This window comes from Notamacropus eugenii, chromosome 3 (assembly GCF_028372415.1).
Source record: "Notamacropus eugenii isolate mMacEug1 chromosome 3, mMacEug1.pri_v2, whole genome shotgun sequence".
Taxonomy (NCBI): Eukaryota; Metazoa; Chordata; class Mammalia; order Diprotodontia; family Macropodidae; genus Notamacropus; species Notamacropus eugenii.
In genome coordinates, this window is record NC_092874.1 from 434,342,294 (window position 1) to 434,360,426 (window position 18,133).

The 18,133-nt window shown below is 38.4% G+C and overlaps 1 protein-coding gene across 2 annotated transcripts in view; it reads right to left on the bottom strand.

Annotated features, from left to right (window-relative positions):
* The window catches only part of SLC6A11 (solute carrier family 6 member 11), a 173,976-nt gene that overhangs the window by 144,623 nt on the left and 11,220 nt on the right, over positions 1–18,133 (bottom strand). For both annotated transcript variants that reach the window (XM_072598488.1, XM_072598487.1), the window contains exons 2-4: positions 16,636–16,770; positions 15,161–15,301; positions 9,762–9,852 (exon numbers count right to left, since the gene is read on the bottom strand). In XM_072598488.1, coding sequence (XP_072454589.1) covers positions 9,762–9,852; positions 15,161–15,301; positions 16,636–16,770 — 367 coding nt within the window. The remainder of the gene's footprint in view (positions 1–9,761; positions 9,853–15,160; positions 15,302–16,635; positions 16,771–18,133) is intronic.

Below are 18,133 nucleotides of genomic sequence, written 5' to 3' on the forward strand. Positions count from 1 at the left end.
TCACAATATGACTAATGTGAAAATGTTTCCATGGTCACACATGTATAACCTCTGTTAGATTGCTTGTTATCTTGGGGCAGGGGTAGGAGAGAGGGAGGGAGAAAAATTTGGAACTCACAATCTTATGAAAATGAAAGTTGAAAACTATCTTTATATGTCATTGGAAAAAATAACATATCATTTATTTTTTTGAAGGACCTGACCAAGAATGTGCCCTTCTGGAAGAGCCTTTGATAATCTGGAATCAAGTTCTCACTACAATGAAGCATCACAAGAAGAATTTAGTGGAGGCAAGAAACAAGTCTACTCTAAAAATCATTTATGAAACATAACAATTAGTAGGAAGAACATTGAGTAAAGTTTTCTTAGACTCTACAGATTTCTTCATTATCCAATGCTTTAAGTGATAGTTGGCATGAAATGTTATAATTGTTTCAATGAAAAGAGAAACACACATACACAGAGAGAAATTTACAATGAAAAACTGTCAATAACGATAATTCACATTCACATAGTGTTTTACTATAGAGCCATAACTAAGGTATCGAGATTGATACTTTGCCAATTTCAGGGTGCTGAATCTGGAAGGTATTGAATGCATTTGAAATAAGACTTCAAGAAACAGGTCTTAACACTTAATATCAAGAAGAATAAATTAAAATAGGAAGTTACTAAATAGTATACTTCCTCCTACTCCACGTAAGATTCTCCTTTGTTGCTCATTGTCCTTTTTTCCACAAGGTGGCATCTCCAGTAGCAGCCTTGACCCGTGCCAGTGCCTCAGCCTTTAGAAGGTAGTATTCAGCTTTAAAAAATGATAAAGGGACACATTTTGTGACACTTGCCCCAGGTCTTGTTTGTACTGTCCAAGGTTCTATCTCTGCTTCGTATAAACTCTTACCTTTCATTCTCCTATCAGCCTTTTCAGGTGGGCAGTACAAGTACAAATATGAGGAAACTAAAACTTATAGAGATTGTGAAATCAACTAATATTTATTAAGAGGCAAGTATGTGCCAGGTATTGTGCTAAGTAGCAGGGATTCAAACGGGGAGAAAAAGAACCTCTGGTGTCACAAAGCTGAGTCTAATTGGGGAACAACAAGGAAAAAATTAAGTACAAAGAGAATATATAGAGGCTAAACTGGTCAGAATCCCAAAGGAAAAACACTAAGATAAAGGAGGTCTGGGAAAAGCCTCTTGCAGAAGATGAAATTTTAGCTGAGATCAAATCCAATGACTTGCTCAAGTTCATACAACTGTAAATGGTGATGATCTGGATGAAAGTTAGTAATTTTTTCACTAAGAAAACAAATGAAATAAAAGCTTAATGAAATCAAACCAGAAAAAGAAAGGAATTCAGTAACTAATAACTCAGGAAAATACTTGAATTGGTAAAAAGCTCAAATTTTTGAAGAGAGATACTTGGAAGATAAATACTGTGATCCCTCTTCTAGAAAAACAAGATGTTGATTTTGAGACTTGCTCTAATAGTTATGACCACATTGTAATGTAAACTGATGCTGCTAAAGGACATGCCACCTGTGGCCTTTAACACTCATTACCTGCACAATCCCCTTTTGCCTTTAGTTCAGCAAAGATAAACCTGGGTCAAATCTTCATCTTATTCTTTATTATCATAAATTCCTAGAGTTCTAGCCAATCTTTTCCTACCCTTAAATGCAACCAAAAGGTTATTGTATTAATTTTGGGATGCTGAGAGAGCATCAATTAGCTTTTACCTTTTCTAAGAATTCTGTGTTTCCACCCAGCAGATATGAGGGAAGACCATCAAAGAATATTTGGGCTAGAAAAGGGTTCAAAGGAGGTGAGTAATCTCGATGCAGGAATCTGTAGTAGGGTAGGAGAAGTGAACAAATAAATAATCTTACCCTACTGAGGAAATGAGGCATGGTTTCTAGAAGGAAGAGAGTGTTTAGAGTGTAAGACCTGGAAGAGATGCCCCCAGGCAATATTAGAATGGAAAAAAAAATACTGGTTTTAGTATCAGAAGACCTGGGTTCAAATCCCATTTCATGTTTCTTACCAGAGGGTCTTGGCCAAGCTACTTAACTTCTCTGGATCTCAGTTTCCTCAGTTGTAAAGTGAGAGGGTTGGACTAGATGGCTTCAGTTCCCTTTCCAGTTCTCTTGCCATAAACCCTACACTGTCTAAATAGCAGAAAGCAACCAGGAATGCTGAAGAATTAGGGTTCCCTGTGGCATGATAGGCTGAAGAGAAGATGTATGGCTGATTTCATCATACAGATCTTTTCCTGAGCTATTAGTTACTGAGTTCTTCACTTTTTCTGGTTTGATTTCATTGAGTTTTTATTCCAAAGATCTGAGGGGCTACCATGTGGAAAAAAAGAATAGGGATTTTTCATAGCTTTAGGAAGGAACCTTTACCCAGGAACAATGGCTAAAAGTTCCAAGAGGTAAAACTCCATCTCCCCTCTCCACATTTTCACTCTGGCTATCCCTCTATATCCAGAGTATACTCACTCCTCACCTCCACATCTCTGAATATCTAGTTTCCTTCAAAACTCAACTGAAGAGCTACCATCTTCATGTAATCTTTTCTGATCCTCTAGCTGCCAATGTCTTCCCCTTGCCAAATTACCTTGTTTATTTTGCAAATATCTTGAACATACACACACACACACACGTACACACACACATACCTCCTGGATCCCTGCCTTGTCATGGCAGAGGTGCTTGCATACCTCAATGAAACTATGAGTTATGCTGTGCAAGATTACCCTGTGGATAGGTCATAGTGAAGAGTTCTAACAGAAAGAAATCCACTGTATAAGGAAATGGCAAGCCACTCTAGTATCTTTGCCAAGAAAATTCCATGGATAGTTTTAAAACGATGTTTTTAAAATGACACTGGAAAACCCCGCAGGTGTCCAACATGCCCTTGGAGAAGAGCTGAGGACAACTACAAGTAGCTCCAGCACTAATGAAGCAAGACCAAAGCTGAAAGCAAGCTCAGCTGTGGATGCATCTGGTGAGGAAAGGAAAGTCAATATCGCGTAGGAACCTGGAATGTGACATCTATGAACCAAGGCTGGGTGTGGTCAGACAGGAGATGGAAAGATTAAACATTGACATCTTGGGTGTTAATTAACTTCAATAAACAGGAATCGGTGAATTTAATTCAGGTGATCATTACATATGCTACTGTGGGCAAGAATCCCTTAGAAGAAATAGAGTGGCCCTCATAGTCAATAAAAGAGTGAGAAAAGAAGTACTGGAGTATAATTTCAAAAATAGCACAATAATATCTGTTCAGATCCAAGGTAAACCATTCAACATCACAGCAATACAAGTCTATGCTCCAACCACTGGTGCTGAAGAGTTCAAAGTTGATCAGTTCTATGAAGATCTACAACATCTTCTAGAAATAACACCAAAAAGAAGATATCACATTCACCATAGAACATTAGAGTACTAAAGTGGGAAATCAAAAGATAATTGGAATAACAGGCAAGTTTGGCCTTGGAGTATAAAATAAAACAGGGCAGAGGCTAATAGATTTTTGTCAAAATAAGTTACTGGTCATAAAAAACACTGTTTTTCAACTACCCAAAAGGTGATTCTATACATGGACATCAGCAGATGGTCAATATGGAAATCATATCTATTAAACTTTGAATCCAAAGGTGGAGAAGCTCTATATAAGTTTAAAACAAGACCTGGAGCTGACTATGACTCAGATCATGAGTTTTTTATTGCAAAATTCATGTTTAAATTGAAGAAAGTAAGTAAAACCATCAGATCATATAAGAATGATATAATTAACATCCCTTATGAATATAAAATGGAAGTGAGGAATAGATTTAAGGGATTAGATATGGTAGATACAGTGCCTGAAGACCTATGAACAGAGAGGTTCTCACTATTAGCAGGAACAAAATATGTATTTTTTTTTAAAAAAGAAAAGCAAGAAAGTAAAATGACTGTCTGATGAGGATTTACAAGTAACTGAGGAAAGAAGGAAAGGAAAAGGAGAAAGGGAGATGACCAACTGACTACATAATTCCAGAGAATAGCAAGGAGACACAAGAAGGTTTTTTAAATTCACAATGCAAAGAAATAGAAGAAACGATAAAATGGGAAAGACAGGATATCTCCAAGAAAATTAGAGCTATCAAGGGAATGTTTCATGCAAAAATGGGCATGATAGAAGACAAAAATGCAAGAGACTTAACAGAAGTGGAAAAGATTAAGAAGAGGTACCAAGAGTATATGGAAAAACTATGCAAGAAAGATCTTAATATCACAGATAACCACGATAGTATGGTTACTGAATGAAGGCCAGAAATCTTGGAGAATGAAGTTAAGTGGGACCTTAGGAAACACAGCTAAAAATAAGGCTAGTGGAAATGACAGAATTCCACCCGAGCTTTCTAAAATGCTAAAAGAAGATGCTACTAAAGGCTGTACTCAATATGCCAGTAAATTTGGAAAACTCAACAGTGGCCACTGGATTGGAAAAGACCAGTTTATGTCCCAGTCATAAAGAAGGACAATGCCAAAGAGTGTTCAAAATACCAAATAATTTCATTCATTTCATTCGCTAGTAAGGTTATACTTAAGATTTTTCAAGCCTGGCTTTAGCAATACGTGAACTGAGAATTACCAGAACAGGTTGGTTTTCAAAGAGGCAGAGGAATTGGAGACCAAATGGCAACATTTGCTGGATTACAAAGAAAGAAAGGGAATTACAGAAAAATGTCTACTTCTGCTTTATTGGCTACTATGAAGCTTTTGACTGTGTGGATCACAACAAAATGTGGCAAGTCCTCAAAGAGAGGAAAGTACCAGCTCATCTTACTTGTCTCCTGAGGAACCTGTATTTGGACCAAGAAACAATAGTTAGAAACAAACATGGAAGAACTTATTAGTTTAAGATTGGAAAAGGAATACCACAAAGCTGTATATTGTCAACCTATTTATTTAACTTACATACAGAGTACATGTGAAATGCCAGACTAGATGAATCAAAAGCCAAAATTAAGGTTGCCAAGAGAAACAAAAACAATTTCAGAGATGTAGATGACACCACTCTGATGGCAGAAAGTGAAGAAGAATTGAGAAGCCTTTTGATGAGGGTGAAAGAGGAAAGTATAAAAGCTGGCTTGAAAATTAACATCAAAAAAACTAAAATCTTTGTGCCTGGTTCTATCACTTCCTGGCAAATAGAAGGAGGAGAAATGGAAGAAGTGTCAGATTTTTTATTTTGGGGCTGAAAAATCACTGCAGATGGTGACTGCAGCCATGAAATTCAAATTCACTTGCTTCTTGGAAGGAAAGCTATGACAAATCTGGATAGCATACTAAAAATTAGAGACCCCATCTTACAGACAAAGGTCCATAAACTAGTCAAAGCTAGTTTTTTTTCCCCAGTATTTATGCATGGGTATGAGAACTGGGCTATAAGAAGATCTAAGGGTCACAGAATTACACTTTCAAATTGTGGTAATGGAGAAGACCCTGGAGAGTCCTTTGGATAGCAAGGAAACTAAATCAGTCAATCCTTAAAGAAATTTATACTATTCACTGAAAGTTCAAATACTAAAGTTGAAGGTTAAACACTTTGGCCATATAACGAGAAGATGGGACTCATCAGAAAAGACCTGATGTTGGGAAAGATTGAAGGCAAAAGGAAAAGGGAATGGCAGAGGTTGTGATGGATAGTGTCATGGAAGCAATAAACATGGACTTAGACTTCAAGAAATAGTGGAGGATAGATAGGCCTGATGTGCTATGGTCTATGGGGTCATGAAGGGTTGGACATGACTGAACAACTAAACAACAAAATATTTATCTTCGAAATAAATGTCCTTACTCTCTTATTTTTACATCATTGATATTTTCCAATATATCTCTCTCTATCCTCCTATTAGAGAATACTTATAAAAAAGAATAAAAAAGAGGTGAGAGAAAGTTCAGCAAAATTAACCAAGTGAAAAACATTGGACCACACGTATTTTTCCATGTCCATAGTCTCCTAGGATATATATTTTCATATGGGCATATGTTGTCTCTCTCAATAAAATGTAAGCTCCTTGAGGGTGGGCATCATTTCATCTTGGCTTCTATATCTCCAGTGCCTAGCACAGTTTCTGGCACATGATAGCACTAAATAAATGCTCATTGGTTGAGCCACTGACTGACCATGAGATTTGATTTTGAGATAATTGAGCTGCTCAACAATAGAATGGGGGTCTTGTAAGATTGTTCACATTTCATCATCGAGAGTATTTAAGCTAGAGGTAAGATGAGCAGAAGACCTGGCTGGGATGTTGTCGAGGGAATTTCTGTCTTGGGAAGTGACTAGGACATGAGGACATGTAAGACTCTGGGCGATGCTTCTGCCGGTTCCTTTGTCCTAGCTGCCTGGTGTTCCTTTTCAATACACATTAACAAACTCCATTTGTGGAGGGATCTAAAGATAATAATGGTATGTACTCATTCTGGCAAACTGTTTCCTATTCATATGTATTACACATGTACATATATATATGTAATACACACACAATGCACATATATACAATTATACAATGACCACCTCTCAATATATTCCATTTTCACTAGTTTAGAAAGTATAACCTAGAGTTAATGCCTTGTCTCCTCCCCACCTTTGAAAATCACTTTAATCTCTCCCTTGCAATCTTTCCTCATGTCCTTCAAACACAATTAAATTCAGCCAACATTTAGCACCAAATGTATACACAACACTATACTATATTAGCTGCTGGGGGAGAAATGGTCACTGTTCTCATGAAACTGATAGTTTTTTATGGTCTCATATAATCTACCTTTATATTTTTATTTGAAACCTGTATTTTAAGTTAATTTATTTTTTGAAATAAAAGCTGAGCTGGGCATGACAGCCTATATCTGTGATCCCTGCTGCTGGGGAGGCTGAGGTTTGAGTTTGGGAGTCTGAGCTGTCATAGGGCTAAGGCTGATCACCAATATGGTGAACCCCCATCAGTGGAGGGCTACCAGGTTCCTTGATATGGAAAAGCTATGTCTGTCAGTATTGGCATCAGGTTGGTGTGTGGTTGCTGTGTTTCCAGCTTGGATGAGATAGGGAGACCTAGTCTCAAAAAATAAATAATAATATTTATATAATAAATATAATATAATAAATAATATAATAAAATAAATAATAATAGCTGATATTTATATAAGAATTTAGAGTTTGCAAAGTGTTTTCTATACATTATTTTATTTGATCTTCATAACAGGGTAAGTATGATGGAAATTACTATTTCCTTTTTGGCAAATGAGAAAACTGAGGCTTACCCATGGTAACACAGCTAACATAGAGCTATTTGAATCCAGGTCTTTCCTTCCAGATCCAATAGACTCTCTACTACATCCCATCTTTGCTGAGGGGCAGAGGAATGTACCCAAAAAAGAACTGGACTTGCAATCAGGAGACCTAGGCTGACATCCCACATCTAATACTTATTAACCATGTGTCCTTACACAAGTCATGTAAGATACCTATGTTCCATTTTCTCCTCTGTGAAATGGGGATAATACCAATAGTATCTGAAGAGCCAACTTCCCAGAGGACCTGTGTAAAGAATTTGTAAAACATCACCTGCTATATAAATGAGCTTTTACAGGTTACTGGTCATTTCCAAACTATGATTTCTTTACTTTGGCTGTCCTCATCCTTTCCATCCCCTTGCCATAGGAACCCAGAACCCCTGGGATAGAAAGGTGAGCTTTCACCTTGTCGTTTCTGGAATCATGTTTCTACATCACTTCTCAGTCATTTCCAGACCATCTGCCATGCAAACGTCACCACTCCCTTTCCTCCCCTTTATATATGGTCTTCCCCCACCAGAGTATAAACTCCTTGGGGGATATCCCCAGTGTTTAGCAAAGTGAATGGCACACACAGAGTTCTTAAGTGCTTCATCACTCATTCATTAACACTATTCAGCCATTTCAGTGAAAGTCATAGGAGAAAGAATCAAATTCTTGTTTCCTGCCCACAATCAATCAGCAGTCAACTGCACTCACAAAATAATTGATGTTGATGATTAGAAGGGACCTCAGAGACTCAGTCTTTCAAATAAAGAGGAATCATAGGATCAGAGACTTCAAGCTGAAAGGTAATCAACAAATATTCTAGTACAATGATCTCATTTCACAGATGAAGGGTCTGATGCCCAGGCAGGTTCATGGAATTGCCCAAAGTCACACTGGCATCGAGTGGCAGATCAATGATTTAAGTCTAGTTCCTGTGACTCCAAATTCAGTAGATATCACACTATACTCTGCTGCCTTGGGATCTCTACTGTAGCTGTGAATTCAATTCAAACATTTATTAATCACCTAGCTTATACTGAGCTTGGAACAGGGGACATGAAGTAACAAGACATAATCTCTGTTTTCAAGGAGTTTATAATGGCTCACATTTATGTTGCAAAGTTCCTCCCTTATTATTATATTTGGGAGGGAACAAGAAAAAGATACAAATAGTCATAATAGTAGCTAATAGATGAAAATCACACAGGAGACATCCAGACAAAGAGTTCCAAGTGATTTTGTAGGGGAAGTGAGATACCCCCAACAAGGTGTTTATCTTGCCTTTGTTTGAATACCTCACTGATAGGCACCTATTGCCCCTATGGAAGCTCTTGTTACAAAATCTTTCCTTATCTTCAGCTGCCTTTTTGTATACTATCGCCCATTAGTTCTTGTGTAACTTTTGAGATAATGATGATGTTGATAATAAGAAATAGTAAAAATAATAGCTAACATTTCTATGGCCCTTTAAGATTTGCAAAATCCTTTGCAATCATTATTTCATTTTATACTCACAATTAGTCTATGTAGTAGATGCTATTATTATACCCATTTTACAGATGAGGAAATGGATGTAGACAGAGGTTAAGTGACTTTTCCAGGATTAATGTCTTATTGGAACTCACGCCTTCCTGATGTCAAGCACTCTAATCTACCACATCACCTAGCTGCATATAAGAGTGAAACATAACCCTGAAATGGACCCTTATTAAGGATGAAGATCATTCTTCACCATAGTGTCTTGTTAGTGACAGCTAGGCATGGAAAATAGAGCATTGGACTTGGAGTCAAGAACTGAATTCAAATCCTGCCTCAGATACTTACTAGCTATGTGACACTGGGCAAGTCATTTAACCTCCATGACCTTCAGTTTCCTCAACTGTAAAATGAGGATAACAATAGAACTTGCCATAAAGGGTTGTTTTGAGGACCAAAGCAGACTGCATATGTAAAGCATCTTACAAACCTTAAGCCTTATATAACCAATATCATTGTTAGTGTGCATAATAAACACTTGATACAAGTTGATTGGATTAGATTAGTCTATGCCATCTTCTGCATGGAATTCAAATATTTAAAATCAGTTATCACATCTGTCCTCAGTCTTCTCTACAGGTACTTGTACATGGGGTTTTAGAGTCAGAAGGGACCTTGAAAGTCATCTAGTTCAACCATTATATTTATCAGATGAGGAAAACTGGATGTCAGCTAAGGAATGTGACTTATTCAAGGTCTCACAATGTGCCACTGAGCCAAGATTCAAACCCAGGTCTTCTTGCTCCAAATCTAGGTTTCCATTTATGATTCATCTAGAGGATCAATATACTCATTGATTAGCACGTTTTAAGTATCCTGTTTTCTACTATTTTCAAAACATGATGAGATGGAACATGGCGGAGGGGAATTCTTGGTCACACTTACTCCCAAAATTCCATGACAGGTGAGGTGGCATTCTGGAGGGACACCTGGCTGCAGTTACTCATGTTCAGCTTCTGGAACTCCACGCAGCGATCTGCAATGGAAACCAAACAGTGATGCCATAAAGTATGTCAGCTTCCGTGAGGGAAATATGCCACAGCAGCAAAGGAGGGTCAGGGAGAAAGTGAAGCCATTTTACCAGCCTCCTTACTCTAAGCAACCTGAGCACAAAGGAGACTGTGCCATTCAGTTTAACTGAATTCAATTCAATAATCTGTTTAAGTTCCTACTAATTTCTAGGCACTATGCTAGGATTGGGAATTTAAGAAAATAAGATAGAAATAAAACAGGCCCTGCCCTCAAGGAGCTTGCATGTACAGCATATACACAAGTAAGTAAATATATCCAAGGTATATATTAAATAATATAAGTTTAAAAAGGGGACTGGATGAACACCTTGTGTTGGACATAGTGCATGAAATCAACAATAATGCTAGCAATAATAATTAGTATTTATTGGAGGCAACTAGGTGGTGCAGTGGATCGGGCACTTGGCTTGCAGTCAGGTAGACTCATCTTCAGGAGTTCAAATCTGGCCTCAGACATTTACTAACTGTGTGACCCTGGGCAAGTCTCTTAAACCTGTTTGCCTCTGTTTCATCATCTGTAAAATGAACTAGAGAAGGAAATAGCAAACCACTTCAATATCTTTGTCAAAAAATACACAGGTGGGATCACAAAATGTTGTATGTGACTGAAACAACTGAGTAATAAAACATTAACCAAGACAATGCATTCCAGGAAAGCATGTGAACTCCAAGCAGTGATTGTCGCGGTCAGCAATGGGGCTGCTGAGGGAAAAGAGATATCCATGTCACTAAACTCCTTATGTACACTGAACTTAAATCCATTGATGTCTTTTATAGATGAGGAAACTGAAGCTCATTGAGGCTAAGTGACTTTCCCAAGGACACGCAGCCAGTCAGTAGTAGAACAAAGAAACAAACTCAGATCTCTTCACTCTAATTTCAGAGAATCAAGTATCCATCAGCCAGCATTACAGAACTGAAGACTTATTTCTGGAAAAAAATCTAAGAGATCATCTCATTATAGAATTGTGGAGTCATAGATTTAGAGCAGGAGAGGTAATCTAGCCTAGACTCCTCCCCCCATCTTACACAGATGAGAAAACTGGTGCCAAGACAAGTTAATGGGATGTTCAGTGTCACACTGGGAGTGTCAGGTCAGAATCTGAATTCAGCTCCTCTGACTCCAAACCCATTGTTCTTTTGATTGAACCATGGTACCTCCAAAGAGAGCAAAGTCATTAAAAATACTACACAATTTTCCAAGTGTCATCCAACCCTCTCTCTTCTTGTTAAATTCTGGACTCAGCTCCATTGTCCATTTGTAGCGTCTGCAGAAGACATACAAATTAATGGACTAATTCAACTGGGCAGTTATTATCTTCATCCACTTTTTTAATAGAGGATATCAGGGTTAAATGATTTACCCAGGATCAAGCAACTAGTAAGTGTCTGATGCAGGATTTGAACTCAGGTTCTCCTGACTCCAGCACTGTGCCACCCAGCTGCCCCTTCATTGACTTTTCTTATGTGGATTGCTAGCATGAACTCATTAGAGATGGTGTTCTTAGCCTGGGAGTCGTTGAACTTGATTTTTATTCTTTAATATTTGGTAACTATTTCAATATAACCAGTTTCTTTTGCAGTCCTATGCATTTCCTTTCACACATTTAAAAACATTACTCTGAGAAGGGAAACATTGGTTTCTTCACCAGACTGCTCAGTAGACTCATGACATTCAAAAGGCTGAGTCTCTATTTAGAGTGTGGGGGGTCTTATCTAGAAGGTTCTCTAGTGTTCCTGTGCTTGATGGAGTCAATATAATGTCATTTCTGATCAGGAGTCACTGTAGGGACCTCATCATCAGTAGGGGCATTTCTTCACTGGACATCTACCACAGTAGCAAACACCTTTGGGGAGCTGCTCCACTTGCCCTGCTTTACTTAGTGCCACTTACCCACCTTTACATAGCAGATAGGGGACTGGGATGTTTAGACTCCAAATACAGAGCATTCTCATCAGGACAGCCTGACTTAATTAGATTTGGCACCAAGCTGTCTGCATACTTGCTTTTGGCCTCTCCTTTGTGGTAACTGCTTTGCCTCAGGTAAACTTGCAGAGGAAATTGGGATGGTACATGTCGATCTATTTTTCTTTGGAAATTTCCCATTGTTTGTTTTGAATAGCTTGTTCAAATAAGGCACATGAAACTTGTACCTACTCGCCATGGTTTCTCATCTTAATCTTTTTTTTTTTTCTAATTTAGTGCTAGCTTTGCTTTGTTCCAGTGCTTAACTACCTGATACTTAATAAATGCTTGTTTCTTTCCTTCTTTCTAGCAGCTAATGGTCTAGTTGCACAATTGTTGACAGCTGTCTTGGGAATGACTTGCACATCTATAAAGTATCTGTAACAAGGATTTTCTCCCCTTTATCCATCTTATCTAATACGGTTGATTTCTCTTTTTCTGAGTGATGTTCAGCTCTCACCATGGCCAGCACTTTTCAACCATTTGGAGAAATGAACTGCAGCCTCAAATGCTCTCAGATGGACCTACGATCTCAGTGATGTGGTTGTTTCTTCCAATGCAATAGGTCACACTCAATTTATTCCTGCGCATATAGTGGGACTCATGCCTATGTTCTCCCATAACTGAATATAAGAAATATAACTGTCAAAACAGTGGATCTTAGAATGGAAAGAAACACTTTGAGAGGCTATTCGTTCCCTGTCCCCATCCTCAGCTGTACTGCATATAAACTATAGGGTGGAAAGGTGGGGATGAACCATTTTAAAGTCCTTAAGGGAAGTATATTTTCTCTAAGAACATATTCATAATATATAGGTATGTTATTTTTGCATAATAAATAAGTTTTGGACCTGGAGTCAGGAAGTTGATGTTGATGTTCAGTCATTTTCAGTCCTGTGCAACTCTTGGTGACTCCATTCAGAGTTTTCTTGGCAAAGGTAACTAGAGCAGTTTGCCATTTCTTTCTCCACCTCATTTTACAGATAAGGAAATGGAGACAAACAGGGTTAAGTGATTTGCCCAGAGTCACACAGCTAGTAAGTGTCTGAAACCAGATTTGAACTCACAAACCTGAGACTTCCTAACTCCAGACCTGGCTTTCTATCCACAACACCACTTAGATGCCCTGAAATCAGGGAGGCCTGAGTTCAAATCTGGCCTTGGACACTCTGCGGAGTCATTTAACCTCTGCTTACCTCAGTTTCCTCTACTGTGAAACGGAGATGGTAATAATAATAGCATAATAGTACTTTCCAGAGTTTTTGTGAGGTTAAAATGAGATCATATTTATAAAGCACTGAGCACAGTGCTTGGTGCAGAGTAGGTACTTAATAAATGCTTGTTTCTTTCCTCTTTCATTTCTTCTCTTTGAATCATTTTTCCCAACATATTTTTCATCCTCTTCTGTGCTGCTCGTTGCACTGGAGTCATAGAGTAATTAAAATATATGTTGACTCAATCTGGAGGGTCTCATTGAGTTCTTCAGGAGGATTTCCAACTTTCTCACCACCAGCAGCAGATGCTGGGGAGCAAGCTGTTCCTCATAAATTTCCTGGTGGTCTTTTGGACATTTTTTTTAATAAGAAATGTCTGGCTGGATAAAATGGCACCTCCTCCACTTGGTCTCCTCTCAAACCCTTCTAAACCCTCTGCATTTCTAACTTCCAGACTTATTATTTAGCTGAAACTGTTCTCTGTAAAGTCCCCAGTGATCTCTTCCTGGATACTCTCTCCTCTCCCTTCCTCTTACCTCCCTTCCCCTCCCCTCCTCTCCCCTTTTCTCCCCTTTTCTGTCTCTCTCTCCCTCTCCTTCTCTATCTCTCTGTCTCTCTGTCTGTCTTTGTCTCTCTCTATCTCTCTCACTTCTCTGACTTTTCCTTTCAGTCTATATTCCTGGATCATTATGGACTCAAGTCCACTCTCTGTTCTCTTCTCTCTACATTCATCTCAATGGTGCCCATGGATTCAATGGTCTTATCTAAGTAAATGATATACAGATCTATAGCCAACCATGGTCTCCCTCTTGAAAGACTGTATTTCCAACTATCCCCAGGATACTTTGTACTGGAGGTCACATGGGTATCCCAAACTCAACAGGTTCAAAACAGAACTCAAAACTTTCCCCTCTTCCCACCTTCCCTGTTACTGTCAATGGCATCACCTTACTTCCAGTCCCTAAGTTTGCAATTTTGGTACCATCCCCAGCTCTTCCTCCTCACTCATCCCACATACCCAACTAGCTGTATACATTCTGTACAACATTGCTTGCAAATATCTCCTCTTCACTCCCATAGCATCACCCTAGTTCAAGCTTTCCCCATGTCCTGCCTGGGCTATTACAATTGATTTCCAATTGCACTTCTGACCTCAAGTCATTCTCCTCTATAGTCCAACTTCCATGCTATTGCCTCAGTGATTTTGCTAAAGCTAAGATTTGATCATGTCATCTCTTTTCTCAATAAGTTTCAGGGGCTTCCTGTTACCTCAAAAATCAAACACAAAGTCCTCTATTTTGCACTTAAAGATTTTTACAACCTGGACCCTTTCAAATAATTTTACACATTACTCCCCTCCAGGTATTCCATCCTGGCCAACTTGACATTGCAACTGATACACCATTTCTCCACGATATGCTTTTGCAGGGCTTGACCCCAATTCTTGGCATGTTTTCACTCTCTCACAAACTCTGACTCTTAGATCCCCCTGATTTCTTCAGTATTTCACCTAAGCACCACCTCCTTCTGGAAGTCTAGGAATGTATTTCTGCTTCCTGTGTTAGAGAATTTCAGAGTTGGGAGAAACTTCAGTGGTCATTTATTCCAACCCACACCAGAAAAATAATCCATTCTGTGATATACTAGACAAGTGTTCACCTAGTCATTACTGACAGATTTCAAGTGAGGAAGAAGCCACAGTCTCCTAAGAATTTCCATTTCCAAATATCATCAATCATCAGAAAGGTTTTCCTTCTGTGAAACCTAAATTTGCCCCAAGGCAACTCCCAAACATTGCTTCCAATTTCTGCCCCTTGAGACAAATCGTAACAAGTCTAAACCCTCTTCCACATTCCAGTCCTTTAAATACTAGAAAAAAGAAAGCATGCCTCACGTTCTACCTGCATCTTAGCTTCTTCAAGTTAAATATACCCCATTCCATATGACATGAACTCAAGGACTTCCACCATCTTGTTTGTCCTTCTGAATTCTTTCCAGTTTATACCACATTCCAGCATAGCCACAAATAGGGAATTATCCTGGGTTCATTGAGAGAGGATTTCTGGTTCCTACCTGTATTCCATTCATGCCCGCAGGTGGCCCAGGGTAGCTCCGTGGTGAAACAATTGAACAGGTAGAAAACAGCCCATGCTAGAATGATGATATAGTATACGTTTAAATGGGCCTCGATCACTTGAGTTGCGTAGCCAATGCCTGAGGAGGGAATACCAGAGACAGATCTGTCAGGCAGTCCCTTCACCCTCCTCAAGGTTCCCAGCTGGGGTTCTCGGTTTCTTTGATTCCATTCAATTTGTTTAATTTCACTTCTATTCAGTTCAATTCAACTCAACAAAAATGTATTAAGTGCCTACTATCGTCAAGATACTGAGCACAATTCCCACCCTTACAAAGCTTAAGTTCTCCTGGGGAGGTGAGGAGTAACTTTAACATCACTCATACATCACACAGCACAGCCATATGCACACAAATACATACACATACACACATGTATAATATTAATTCATTCAAGAAATTTGTAAGCACCCACTATGTGCCTGACATCTCTATAGAGCAGGAAGAAAGAGGCGCACACAGTAAAAGCTGTGGTTAAAAGTCCTGGGAAATGAATGTATTAACAGAACAGAGCTTTGGCTATGAAGATGGTCATTAGCTATGGGGGTAAGGGGGGGCAGGAAACAAAAATGTCAAAGATAACACCATCTACTGTTATGATGTCATCGTTTGCTGTTCTTTTCTCCCAGAAAGTAAGGGTGTGAATATCTTTAAAATCAGGAAACATTCAATCCTATGCTCTACAAGATCTGTTTCTCCTGCCCAACTATTAGGGTATATAATAGCAGTAAAGTGAAATAGGGACCTATCTATACTAAAGTAGCAACAATATCCTGATTCATAATTGCAAAAATGACTAAAAAACAATTCATTTATTCTCTGACTGGGGAATAGCTAAACAAATTATGGTAAATAGAAGAGATGAAATATTCTTAGATGACAAGAAATGATATGTGAAGCTTTCAATGAAACAAACATATGCATGCTTATAAATATACATCCAATATGTATGCACACATGTGGCTACATGTCCATATGTGTATATAAGCCTAGATAAACGTATAGGTAGTATATGCTTTCTTTACATATAGAGAAATGTATGCATATACTCAGTCCAAAGTGAGCTCTTTAGCTAATAATATACAAGCAAGCTACCTCTGATACATGCTAGCTGTAGGTTCATAGGGAAGTTATTTAACCTCTTAGTCCCTGGCAATTCCCTAACATTATAATTACTGACTACCCTGTAGCCCCATGTAGGAATGAAAGACCACTAATGAGGCCTTTTCATGCTAAAAGTTCCCAACTCTGAAGAACTTATAGTCCCAGATTAAAAAATACACATATGACTATAGACAGTAAACATATATATAGTCACATATACATGTACAAATCTATAATCATGTATATATGTATGTATATGTACGTGTGTATGTATACATGTATGTATGTATATTACTGATCCTGAAACTTACCTTCAAACAAAGGACAAATTTTCCTCCAGCATGTAATGCCACCTTCACTAGTAAACTGTCCCAGCGCTGTCTCCAGGAAAAACACAGGGATTCCACAGCAAATAAAAAACACCACATATGGAATCAAAAAAGCACCTGCAACAAAATACAGCCAAAGGAAATTAGTTTACTGAAACTGATTGAAAATGTAATATGCTCTGAGCTTCAAAATCTACTTTCACATATTTTGAAAGTTTGGGTGGTGATTTTATCTTTACTCACTCCTAAAAAACTGTATGTCTTCTTTCCCTTCTCAGATATATTCTCATTTTTAAAAAAATCACCTTTACCCAGGAAATGAACCAACCACACATGATCTTTTTCATAAGAAAAGACTTTCAGAGGGCTGTGTGTTGTGACATTAATCAAACATAAAATAATTAAATATCTTTCTAGAGGGGAGTCCATAGGGGGAAAAGTATTAAACAGGGTGCAACAAAGATGTCTTTTAATTCATTTGGAAAAAGCGATTACGTGGAAGATGGAGGATTAGAGGCAACCCAGTTGAAGTCTTTCAACACTTTCCTCCAAACAACTTTAAAATCACACCTCAATCAAATTTTGGAGTTGAAGAGTCAACAAAAGGTCAGGGTGAGACATTTTTTCCTGCCTAAGAAAACTTAGGAGGTCAGCAGGAAAAGTTTATAACACCAGGATGGAAGTGTGTCTGGAGCTCATAAATATGGCAGCAACAAGTGGCCTCAACAACAGTAGCAATGGCTTTGGGAGTTCTTAGCCTAGAGACAGTGAGGGAGTTGAATGAATGTTCAGAAAGAGATTACAGAAGATCCTATGCTGGCACTGGGTACAGCTACCACTGACTGGCAACTCTATTGCCTATACAAAGTTCTAGGTTGCAGTTTCAAGGTGGAGAGAAAGAATGGGGGTCTGATATAAGGGAACAGGGACTCTGGTCACATTACAAGGCAAAGAGAGTGCTAGCACTTGTGGCTACAGAGGACCAGAGTCTTTTCCTGGGAAAAGATCAAAGTGTTTACTGGACAGCATTACTATACCTCTCCCAGGAAAGCACCAAAGACATATGTAGCAGCACTAGCTCTGAAAACAGCAGCAAAAAAAGCCTGAAGTTTGGGACATGGCTCCCCATACCCAAGTGAGAAAAACCCAACTTTAACCTAAAGTTTAAAGTCAATAAATAGGCTGAAAAGATGAGCAAATAACAAAAAAAAAAAAAAGAATTTGACCATAAAGAGCTACTACAGTGGCAGGGGAGACTGAGACACAAACTCAGAAGAAGACAACAATGTCAAAAAAGAGACAAACAACGCCTCAAAGAAAAATGCTAATTGAACTCAAACCCAACAAGAAATTCCTTAAAGAGTTAAAGAAGTATAAGAGTGGCAGAGAAAAACATCAGGAAAGGAAATGAGGATAGTGCAAGTTAATTATGAAAACAGAATTAATAACTTGGTTTTAAAAGTGGCACTGAAGAAAAGAA